Source organism: Aulostomus chinensis, chromosome 19, assembly GCF_037954235.1.
Source record: "Aulostomus chinensis isolate RoL2024-O1b breed Wild chromosome 19, RoL_Achi_v1.0, whole genome shotgun sequence".
Classification (NCBI taxonomy): domain Eukaryota; kingdom Metazoa; phylum Chordata; class Actinopteri; order Syngnathiformes; family Aulostomidae; genus Aulostomus; species Aulostomus chinensis.
In genome coordinates, this window is record NC_141338.1 from 11,273,177 (window position 1) to 11,285,293 (window position 12,117).

At 41.1% G+C, this 12,117-nt stretch overlaps 1 protein-coding gene across 7 annotated transcripts in view; it reads left to right on the forward strand.

Annotated features, from left to right (window-relative positions):
• The first annotated feature begins 54 nt into the window (after positions 1-54).
• kdm2bb (lysine (K)-specific demethylase 2Bb) overlaps positions 55-12,117 on the forward strand; it is a 22,956-nt gene continuing 10,893 nt past the window's right edge. For 2 of the 7 annotated variants that reach the window (XM_086188254.1, XM_086188251.1), the window contains exons 1-12: positions 55-272; positions 788-932; positions 1,795-1,873; positions 2,059-2,105; positions 2,652-2,830; positions 2,935-3,041; positions 4,282-4,375; positions 4,456-4,609; positions 4,754-4,869; positions 5,888-6,014; positions 7,116-7,513; positions 7,614-7,700. In XM_086188254.1, the coding sequence (XP_086044380.1) occupies positions 228-272; positions 788-932; positions 1,795-1,873; positions 2,059-2,105; positions 2,652-2,830; positions 2,935-3,041; positions 4,282-4,375; positions 4,456-4,609; positions 4,754-4,869; positions 5,888-6,014; positions 7,116-7,513; positions 7,614-7,700 (1,578 nt within the window). In that variant the 5' untranslated portion in view covers positions 55-227. Of the gene's footprint in view, positions 273-787; positions 933-1,794; positions 1,874-2,058; positions 2,106-2,651; positions 2,846-2,934; positions 3,042-3,131; positions 3,181-4,281; positions 4,376-4,455; positions 4,610-4,753; positions 4,870-5,887; positions 6,015-7,115; positions 7,514-7,613; positions 7,701-12,117 lie in introns of those variants that run through there. The other 5 variants (XM_086188249.1, XM_086188252.1, XM_086188253.1 and 2 more) reach the window with 4 other exon arrangements.

The following is a 12,117-nucleotide window of genomic DNA, read 5'->3' on the forward strand; positions in this document are numbered from 1 at the left end:
ATGAGTGTGTGTGTGTGTGTGTGTGTGTGTGTGTGTGTGTGTGAGAAAGAAAAGCTGACTTGCCGTGACGCTGTCCAACAATGTTTTGGTTCCTGACGATGACGTAATACACAAAAACATGGTTCCCTTGTTTTGAACCTGAAAAGCGTGCTAAGTGTTTCTTTGCCTCCGCGGCGCATGAGGATGCTTTTTGGAAACTGAGTGGCTAAAAATATTCCCGGGAGAAGATGGCTCAGGCCGCGGAAACGTGTGCTGAATCCGGACGCAGGCTGGTGTGTAGCATTCGCCGTGTTAGCGTTAGCTTATGAAACGAGACAGGCTGCGAGCTAATTAGTTAGCTAAGCTAACGTTTGCACATTTGTCAGGGCACTTATGCTGTTAAGTTGCAGCTTTTACGGAAAAAAAAATTACATTTATGAGTTCTTAAATTATTTCAGTACTTCAGCGAGCCCATCTTAGTTAGGTGATCAATCAGCATCTACACCCACAGATCCAGCAAACATGTACTGTTTAGGAATATTACAACCTTTTCTTTCAGTTTGTGTCTTGTTTACCTTGCTGGACGTCACATTGTAGGAAAACAGCTGTAGGTTTCTACTGTAACTGCGCTGGGTTAAGTGTTGCCACTTGCTCCAGTGTCAAAGTTAGAGATGAAATTCCTGTCACATTATTTAATATCAGACCCTGGAAGTTGACGGGGGGGGGGGGGGGGGGGCACCGTGACAAAAACACCACTTTCCACGCGTGTTTCAGACTGTCACGTAAATCATCTTGTTTCTAATGGCAGCGCTCCATCTGCCGGAGGTTGTACGACGAAAACGAGGATCTTTCCGATGTCGAAGAGATCGCAAACATCCGAGGATTCAGCGTGGAGGAAAAGCTCAGCAGTGACAGTTACAGAGCAAACTTTGTCCACTCGATGGAGGGTAAAGGTACAGAAACTGTTCCTCTGAAAGTGTCCTGTTACTGTCAGTTTACTAGCAGGGATGCACAGTAATGTTGACAAGTCGTCGATGTCAGCAAACATTTGTCATTTAAATATATCAGGGAAAACAAAGTTTCTTTTTTGAGGAAACGTTGCGGTGAATGTAGGACTCATAGGCTTTTCAAAGTGTTTGCAAATAAAGAAAACTTTTTCAAATTCCAGATGTTTAAATTGTGTTTTGCACGAGTATTCATATCAAATAAGCTTGTTTTATTCGGATAATATTCACATCAGTAAATAAGACTGCATAATTTTGACAAAATGTCTCCTTGTCAATATTTCACTTGGTTGGTGTTTGGAGTATGATCTGCCATATTGCAAGGAATGTGAATGTTTACATCACGATTATCATTTTCTTTGAAAGACTCACGAAAAAGATTGTGATTTTTGTGAGGATCCGTGTCAAAGAACGATGCTATCTTAAGCCTGTAGACTACAACCTTAAGCCAGAACGACTTGGCAGCACGATATCAGTTAAACCAGTTGTAAAATGTCTGTAGATATTGGCAAAAGATCCGCCAAGGTGCAGCCTTCTGTAAAAGGTGTTTCCAGTGAGCATCTTGAGAATACTTATAGAAGGTTGCTGATTATCTTACTGAAGTCATTGGTTGGGCTGCGCCATATGGTACTGAGAGGACAGATGTATTTCCAATGTTTTGCTCATGCCATTCATAGGAAATAGGCTTGAAAAAATATTCAGAACACCTCTGACCATGGCTGTAAAGCAGCACACCCTTCAGTCTTCATATACTGTAATTGTACCTGATCAACTGGGTTATTTTACTCCTGTAACACTCACTGTCTTGCAGACTTCACCTACGAATATGTGCAGAGGGAGGCTTTAAGGGTCCCGCTGATCTTTAAAGAGAAAGAGGGACTAGGGATCAGGTGAGATGCCGTACCTGTAAGTTTGTACACCGCAAGTTCATCACACTAATCTTTGACAGGACCTCTTGTGTTTATTGATCCTAATCTGTATTTGCAGTCTCTGTACTTGTATATTCAGAGCATGTCGATCAATACTTTGATATTCATGTTGACTTGACATTTATCCTTCTTTTGAATTTATATAGAATGCCTGACCCGGAATTCACAGTCACAGAAATTAAAGGTTTAGTTGGTAAGTTGAAACTGTATTTGCATTCTGGGGGAAAAAAAATAATTGAAAAATAGCTTGATATTTGTGTTAGTGTTAGATTTAGCAGGAGAGGATAGAGGAGCTAAATTTGCATGCATATCCACTGTCCAAATAATATTTATTGTCTCATTTGCGTGTTTTATTATTATGTATTATTTATTAAATTGCTTTTTATTATATCTTTGATGATGTGTTTTTGTTCAGTTGTAGCTAATATGCTTTATGAAGAAGAACACTTATACCTTGTCATATAATTTATTTTCATAGGTTTTTGCGCTATTATGTTTTAAATATTTGATCACTGTTTAGCCGGGTGCAATGTTTCTCTGAAGCATTAAATTTGTGGAAAAATAAATCAGCCATATGGTTGCAAAAGATTAGAGTGTAGTAACACCACCTAGTGGGGAAGATGGTAAATTACATGCAGCAATGAAATCTCAATTGTTAACAATTTCTCTCCTTCTCAATACATTTTATGGTCTTTGACAAATTTAGAGAGAGACGATATTTGATGTGATGTTTTTCCAGGCAGTCGCCGGTCTGTGGACGTTATGGACGTGAGCACCCAAAAGGGCTCTGAAATGAGTATGGCTCAGTTTGCCCGTTATTACGAGACGCCGGAGGAAGAGCGCGACAAACTCTTTAACGTCATCAGCTTGGAGTTCAGCCACACTAAGCTGGAGAACCTCATCAAGAGACCCACAGTGGTAATATGACACTCTGTAGGAAACCTTTCATAAATCTGGAATCATATGCAAATTAAAAAAAGATAAATAATGAAGTCTAAAAGTGCCTTTCTGACTTCTCACAGGTGGATCAGGTTGACTGGGTAGACAACATGTGGCCCTCTGCTCTGAAACAAAGCCAAACAGAAGCCACCAATGTCATCTCAGAGATGAAGTACCCTAAAGTGCAAAGGTAAGATCGTTCAAAGTTCTCTGTGGAGCTCTGAGTCAGCCTGTTAGAAATGTTTAGAACAAATAAAGAACATCATCTTCTCCTCGGCAGTAAACACAGGTCCTCCTCCCAACTGAATTTCTGCTAGCGCTCCATCACTGTAAGTGCTGCACACTATTGGTGTCATCCTGCCTCTGCAAGTGCTCCTGATTGTTGCTAGGCAGCAGAGTATTCCACTGTGGAGGATGGTTTTATAACGGCTGTGGTCTGACTGCACAGGCACCTCACAGCAAGTCAACGCTCAGCATTACCAGTGCACAGTCAAAACTAAGTGGACCTTTCCTTTTACCTCTGTATGTTTTGAATGAACTCTTAATTCTAATGATGTGGAGTTGAGAGGGGTGTAGCAGGGGCACCAGTCCGTTGCGTTTTTAGAAGATGAGTCATAGTAGCACCAGGTTGAAGCAGGAAATTACTTTTTAAAATAAACTTTGATACATTCTTCCCAGTGTGTCGACCAGATCCATTTTAAATTTGGTCAGAAACACCTTAAGGTGGCATCAACTAACTTGGAGGCTGAGAGCTTTGGGGCGGGGATTCCAGAGGCTGCAACTTTAGTCAGGGGCGGAGCACGAACATGTCAGGGGCTGAATATTCAACCTGGTGGAGGTACGCGCTCTCTCGAGTGTTTTCTTATTGAATAAGGAGTTGGTGGAGACTAAAACAGGGCTACAAATTTAGCCAAAAATCATGTCAGCAAGTATCAAAATTGAAGGAAGTGGCAGTAGAAAGACGTGATCTATGCAGCTGTGCAGACAGCATTTATCAGCAGTGGTGAAGTGACTGTCCTTATCATCATTCTCCACCGTAAAATGTTTTGTTCAGCTGGTCCGACGGCTACTGGCTGACTAAATCCATCCGTTTTAAGAAACTGTCCCATCGTGTCTCATAGGGATGCTCAACACAATGCTGTTTTAATATTCCCCAAAGATAAATAAATCTTCTTTTTTTCATCTGCTTCCCGTTCGGCTAAATGCCTGAGTTATGGCCGTGGGAGCTCTGATCATTCTTCAGTTTATCCCCAGTTAAAGTCCCATTGGGAATTATATTCAGTGCCACTCTGTTTACTTGTGCTGTTATTTAATGGTAGCAACACAACGTAGATGAGTGCTGCTCTCTTTTTCCTCATTAGAAGTTAGTATGACTCCCTGTTGTGTCTTCCTCTCTTCCGTCTGACTCTTGTGAATAATTTCACTTGTAGGTATTGTTTGATGAGCGTGAAGGGCTGCTACACCGACTTCCACATCGATTTCGGGGGAACCTCAGTTTGGTACCACGTCTTCAAGGGACAAAAAGTATGATATTTGTTACTTAAATCCTCATTGATAAGCGTTTATTTCATGAAGAGTTGAACCCACTTCTGATCTCTCCTCAGGTGTTCTGGCTGGTGCCTCCAACACCTCACAACCTTGCCCTGTACGAAGACTGGGTCCTGTCAGGCAAACAGAGTGATGTCTTCCTGGGAGACCGAGCTGACGGGTGCCAGCGAGTGGAGCTTAAGCAAGGATACACCTTCTTCATCCCATCTGGTGGGTTGGCAGGGTTATTTTCAAGAGACCAGCAGGAAATAATTAGCTACCACTCGACTGAACCGAAACTTGACCGTCATACAGAGGATCCAGCTGGATTTGTCATCTGAATGTCTCTGATTCCAATGTGGTTTTGTCGTTTAGGGTGGATTCATGCTGTCTACACTCCTGAGGACACGCTGGTGTTTGGAGGCAACATTCTGCACAGCTTTAACATTCCTATGCAGCTTACCATCCATGAGATAGAGAACAGGACTAAGGTATGGGCTGACCTCTGACCTCTAACCTGCTGGGCTGTACGACAAACACAACCTGAAATAAACAAATTCTGTCAGAGAAGAAGGAGACGAGAGAGGCGTGAAACTGGAGGAAACTGAAACGAGTAGATGGAAGTGACAAAATGACAAAGAACATGATTAAGGTATAGAATATGATGAGGACGGCCACTAGCTCGAGCTCTGAATATATATTTTTGGAGTTAAATGCTTCCTGATGCAGTTTCTATCGATTCGCTTAATGGATGTGATGGAAATTCTTCCCTGAAGGACTGAGACAAAGTCAAACTCCGTAGTTTTAGGTGAGTTTGATTCTGCAGAATCGTTTGCTCATTGTTACAAGTTTAGAAAGGTGCTGCATCCAGGAATTAGCACTCTTTCACAGAGTGTAGTAGTGTCGTTGCTGTTATAAAGATGGAGTTATTACAGAATAATAACTATGATCAGGTCGTATCTCTCGCCAAGTTTGTCGTCGTGTCTCTGAGGTCGTGTCCTCGTGTCTCTCTGGTGAGAAAGCAACATCTTGTCAAAAGCGAAGATCTGAATTTTCTCTGGGCATAAAAAAATGTGTGCATTAGAAACTGGATTTGAATTTTAAAGCACTGAACCTGAATCACATGATATGAATTTTTACCTTCAAATTTGTACCTGGATGGCAGTTTTTTAAATAGAATTCATTGCTTTGGAATGAATATTCAGTTTGCTCATTTCAAATTCAGTTCAACGAAGACAAATTTGGTCACTGAGGAAGAACAATTAAGTGCTGAATCACTAGAATTCCCTTTCACGTAGCCTTCGGTTCTGCATATTTTCTCTCAGTTACAGCAACAGCCAGAGAGAAGACGATGGATTCTGAAAGTGAAACCTCTTTCTCTCTCATCTGTTGCTGTGTCCTCATACTGGATACAAAAACCCTCTAAAAAAAAAAAAAAAAAAAAAAAAAAAAAAGCTTTGGGTAACCGTCATTCAGGAACTCGGAGGGTAATTTCATCCCTGATTTCAGGTGCATTCCAAGTTTCGCTTCCCCTTCTACTATGAGATGTGCTGGTACGTCCTGGAGCGCTACGTGCACTGCCTGACCAAACGCTCCTACCTCTCTCAGGAGGTCCATAAAGAGCCCGTACTAACAGGTGAGTACAGATAAACTGATTTCCAGTGTGCATTTCTTTGTCTTTGGACTTGTATGATTAACATCTTACTGGATGAATAATATCTCTTATCAACACCTTGTAGCTCTGCAGACACGCACAATGCTTGTTTCTAAGATGAGAAGTGCAATGAACTTCAGCTTTGTGTTAATGCTTCAGACCTAAAAATGATGACTGTAAGATTGGGGGGGGGGGGGGGGAGGTGGTATCCATTCAGAGGTAAAGAGAATTTAATCAGACGAATCTTAAATGTTTTTAATAGTGGTTTACCTAAGAATAAGTACTCTTAAAAAAATCCCCCCCCATAACTAGTTTTTATCCCTTGACAGCATCACATATTTATGATAAATACAGTGTTGACATGGTCATGAAAACCTGACAGAACCACTGCAAAAATTCAGTAAAGTCATGAAAATTGTTAATACCTGCCTGTTAGAGTGTATTTGGTTTAATTAGGTAGACTGAGGAATCTTTCCCGGTTAATAGTGATTTACTTTACTCTTTTTGCTGTATCAAACTACGTCACCTACCACTCATCTTAGTTAAAAGGACGTTGGGTTTAAAGAACTTTGATACTTTTCCGTTGATTTTTCATCCGTAAGCAGACATTTTAGAGAATGTAGGGTGTGGGAAATTTAGTTTGTTCCAATTCAGCCACTCAAAGTGTTTCTATATGGATTGAACAGATTTTATCCATCCTCGTCAGTGTATAGAAAATGTTTTCACATTGTGTTTTCCCTAAGTCTAGTGAGAAAACCTGTGGAAAAAAACAAACTAAAAATTCTAAATTTGGCAGAAACTATGTGTTCATGTAACCCTCTGATTGAATAATTAAGGCTAAACGGCAGACACATGCTGTAACTGTAGCTACATGTGAAGGAATATACCCTCCCAGGTGCTGCAAGTTTTATTTATTCTTGTTCTTTAGTCTGAGCCAAACCCTGGAGGAGAGCCTCGGTGTCCTGCTGTGTTTTTAATCATGCGTGCTGCTTCAGTGCCGTGTGTTATTACTCTACCAGCTAATGTGCGGAGGACTGAGGAGTTCATTTCAAACACTTGTTTTATATCAATGTGTCCTTTCAGATTACGAAACAAAAGCAAGCCCTTCCTCTGACTCGAGGAGCCAGGACATGAACGAGGACTCGTGCGAGACTCAGGTCAGAGAGGACCTGGGCGAGAAGTCGGAGGGAACAGCTCGGGACGGCTCCTGCTCTCCTGATCATGGGAAGATCCAACACCTGAAATCTGTTTTATCTGTTGACTCTGAGGACAGCTGCAATCCAGGCTCCACCTCTCTAGATTTCCCCAAAACTCCCAGCGACTCGCCGGCCTCAGAATCTCTGAATAAATGGACCCACCTGACAGAGTTTGAACTAACCGGACTCAGGACGCTGGTGGAGAAGCTGGAGTCGCTCCCTGAGAATAAGAAATGTGTCCCAGAGGGAATAGAGAACCCACATGCTCTGCTGGAGGACATGAAGGTGAGGAAAACGGTAAAATCTATTTACTTGACTTACTTGGCTGATGCGATTCAGAAGTTGTGACAGTTGCATGTGTGTGTGTGTGTGTGTGTGTGTGAAGGTTGTCTTAAAAGAACACGCCGATGATGACCTAAAATTAGCAATCACTGGCCTTCCTGTGGTGTACTGGCCCAAGAAAACCATCAAGGTAAGAATATTTCAACTGCAGTGTCTAAAAAAAAAACTTTTTATTAGGGTTAGCAGTAGTTTTAGTACAGATGCAGTACTTTAATAAGGTGTTTTTCCATACGTTGTCACTATGACTACATATTGATTTCCCCGTCTGTACCACAGAAACAAAGAAATCGTCTAACAAATGGTATATCGTAACTGTTTCAGCCCTTCGTCATCTTCCTTTGAAACAGAAGTTTGGAAAAAATAATCAGAATGGTAGAAAATTCACATGTTTGTATGTCTATGGGTTCAGGTACGTCAGGGAAAAATGATGTTATATTGCATATTTCTTGTTAATGCTTTATTTTTCTCTTATTGATTAAAGCTGATGTATGAGGAGTTTTAGCAGGCGGAGAAGTGCTAACAGGAGCTTGGAGGATGTGATGTGTTGTATATGAATTTATGGAAGTGGTGTGATGGCCCCTCAGGGCCCTAAGGACCACCCCTACCCACCTCCCCACAGGCCAGCTGCCGGTCGCGGGGCCTCTTTGTGTTTTTCCTTTTGTAATGAGATGCCATCTGGCTCCATTGGCTGTTCAGTGTCTCCTCTGCTCTCGCTGTGATGCTCCTCATGATTATGACCACAGTGTCTCTGCATCTTCTCTCCTCATTGGAGGAACACAACCCCCCCTCGGCTACATATTATGAGACAGATCAGCCTCTCATTGGCCGCGTGCTTTGCAGCAGCCCTCCTCTTTTTTCAGAGAGTCAATCCATATTAATGAGGCAGGCTGGTCTGTGTTTCATACATCTGCTTGTGGTATTGTGGAGCTTTGGAGCAGGAGGGAGGGCTGTAGGCCAGACAGCGGTATCAGGAGTAGAAGGAGGAGGAGGAGGAGGAGACTGCAGCCATGTCAGTTTGCTGTAAACTGGACGGCGTGTGAAAACCAGCCATGGCCATGTCGCTGAGCGCTGATGATGAGGACTACGACTCAGACTCTGAGCAGGTTAGCGCACTGAACCCCTGCAGGTAGGCGTAGTGAGGCCACCAGAGGAATGCTTGTCTAGCAGGCAGCAGCAGAGTGCAGCATCATAGGGCAGAGAGGAAATGGAGCTACCTGAAGACAAACGCTCACATTCTGTCCATCTTTGCTTCTTGCTCTTTGTTTAGTAGTTTTTGTTGTTGGCTCTTTTTTTTTTTTGTTACAGGTTTGCTGTGTTTGTTTGTGTGTGCATGCTTGTGTATGGGATAAATCGAGTTTTAGGAGGTTGTGTTTTTGAAGCTCAGAGCCTGAGGGCTGTTATTGGTTTGCTCTAAAGGAGTGAAGCAGAGGACTGAGAATAGATACACAAGATGAATCCTCAGGGTTTATATGTAATTTAATTCATCACATTTGCGAGAATAACACACTTTGGTCCAGGATTTGTAAAATAGATAATGTGTAAAATAGAGCATTATGAAATTATTTTTTTCATCTTTTGCAGTGTAAAACAGGTGCATTTGAGATGGAACACTCACTTGTTTACACAGTAAGAAATGTGTGCGTTTGAAATGTTTCTCCTGTTTAACCATGATGGATTTACCTTTAAACAACCTCTACAGCTGCATTTGAATTTGAAAAACACCGACAACAGCATCATGGGACATTGAGTCCCGATGTCTTTATCTTGGCAGTTCAACTACTGGAACTTTAATTAGGGATGATCAAAGTGAGTGTGCAGCATATTGGGAACGTTCAGGAAATCCACAGCAGGCCAAGCAACTCTGAGGTCATTGAAGTAATCCAGCATAAAAATAAATAAATAAAAGAGCACCCAACAGATTGTGAGTTAACTGAACCTGCTGGAATATCTGCTGATATGGTTTCAACATACCACCATGACCAACCATCGTCTGCTGTCAGCTTCAATTGATGGGAACTGCCTCATTTTTTAATGTTTTCATACTTCACAGTTCTGTACAATAATCACGATACAAATTTGCAATCCTTTTGATTTTTTCACAGAAACAGATTCCTGCCATTTTTTGCCATTTTGACAAGTTGCTCATTGAACGTGTTTGTGTTTATGTATGTGTGTGCTGAACAGGTACATAATTGTATCTCACCTGTCAAATTCTGCGAAACAAACTCGCAACGCAGTGAACAAATACATGATTCGTGCTTTTTTTTTTTGCTTCACAGGGCCATTTTTTATTACAGGTATCACGATTTATCGTATTTTATTGTCTGGTGTCGTTGTTTATCAATGATTCTCTGTATCGCGGTGTTTGATATTATCGTGGGCAAAGTACTGTGAGTTATTCTGATTCTTAACTTGGCTAAACGCTACAACCTGACTCAGAGCCAACTCATGTCTTCATGCGGCATCATTTTTATTGCGTAACTCAACGTTTCGTCTTACTGCTGTGCTCAAATTTGAAAGCAAAACAATTCATCTCTGCCAAAAATATCTTGAGCAGCGTTAATATAGATGTTGAACCCACAATATCATGTGTGTGTCTGCAATCTGAATTTCTTCGGAGTAGGTTGGAGGTGTTTTATGTATCCAAAGTAATTGATTTCCGATGTGCACCACAGTTGCTCTGGAGACTCTCAATGAACACGAGTCTTCTTCTCGCTGTGTTTCTCAGCTGGATGACTTCTGAAGTGCCAACGAATTACTACTTAACCATCCCAGTAACGATATAATGCAGAAAAAAAAGCGACGCTTTCTTTTCCGATGCACAATCCAAAAAGCAAAATCCGAAATATAACGGATACATTCTTTTATCTTCATTTTTACTTCACTTACACATGTATAGCTTAAGGTTCAGGTGTCGTCAGACGCTGTTTAATGTGATCCGACATGAACAAATCAAGCGCAGTTCTGACTTGCATGCTGTGTTTTTTTTTTACTGGGAGATGTGGTCCCACTATAGTGTTCCTGTTTGTAATCCCCATGAACACCCTCAGAACAGATTACACAAGCCTGATCCCCCAATATCTCCCTCTAATCCTGTCTGGTAACCACATATCTGACTGCCCATGTCAGTCTTATTTCATGGCTATTATTAGAATAAATGATTGTAATATGCCAAAGATCGAGCCTGCTTTCTTTCTCACTAAGAGTCTCATTACAGTTCTTATTGGTTACAAGTCCGTGTGTCATAGACTGTTCTGTTAGGGAACCGAACGTTGCTGTTGCTATGCTGATGCTTGGAAAATCTGCACTGCCGATGTAACTAAAGAAATCTGATCTTCATTTCCACGAGCTGCAGCCTCTTTGCAAATCCTTGTTTTTTTTGTTTTTTTTTTTCCCTGTTTTTTTTTTTTTTTTTTGACATTTTCATGTATCGTCACATATTTTCTCAAACGGCATGTTTGGCAGCGTATTTGACATGTGGTTTTCCTGTTTCAAAAAAACAAAACAAAACAAAAAAATGCAAGGCTGTGGCTAAACTGTGAGCCTGAGAAGCTGCTGAATACATAATGCAGGAACAATAATGACGAAGATCAAAGGCATCTCATCTCCATTACCCAGTTGAACACATTTAATGCATACTTTTGTAAATCAGTCGAAGTCCCCTAATACACACACACACACACACACACACAATAATGGATGCTGGTGATCTGTGTGTGAAATGCAGCCATAAGTGCAGCTTTTCTTTGAAGTAGAAACATGCAAACAAGTGAAGAGCTAAATTTGGAAAGGCGCCTCCAGGGATGTTTCTTGATGTGTTTGTGTTCTTCTTGATCCTGTGCTTCCACAGTCATAAATAATATGTGTTTAGACGCAGCGTGTTTTGATTAGATTTGGGTTGTGGATGCGTATCGCATACGTCTGCATTTAAGCGTGCAGGTGCTGCTTCTGTTTTTGCTTGTCTAGATTTGTAGGAAACACTACAGAAATCCACCATATTATGAAATCCATAGAATGTTTTGCTTTTAATTTTTACACAACAATATTCAAGAGATCTTATTATTCAGTTACAACATCAATATTAAATAAATGCAGCGTAATTTAGAATATTACATCATGTTCTCTTAACTTACACTACCAAAGTTTTGGTATAAATCAACTGATTGTGTACGAGGGAGCACCAGTCTGACTAAGACGATCACTGTTGAGGATGTGAGGGGTTTTTTTCTTTCTTTTTTCTTTCCTAGCTGTTTGTTTTACTGATCTATGGGTGCGGTGGATTCGCTCACGGTCTGCAGCAACAGTCGAACCTGTATATACTCATGTGAGATGAGGGAGACAGACCTAGGAAAGCACAGGCTACCAAGGATAGACAGGATTTGCACCAGAGCTGCGAAATTAATCAAAATCGCAATACGGTTGCAATTTTCAATGAATAAAAAGTCCCTCAAAAAAGAATGAACAGAAATATTGGCCAAAAAAAAAATGACATTGCAAGTTTGTGAGCTTCGTTTTCTCGAAAAATGTTATCAATGAGTCTTAAAGTG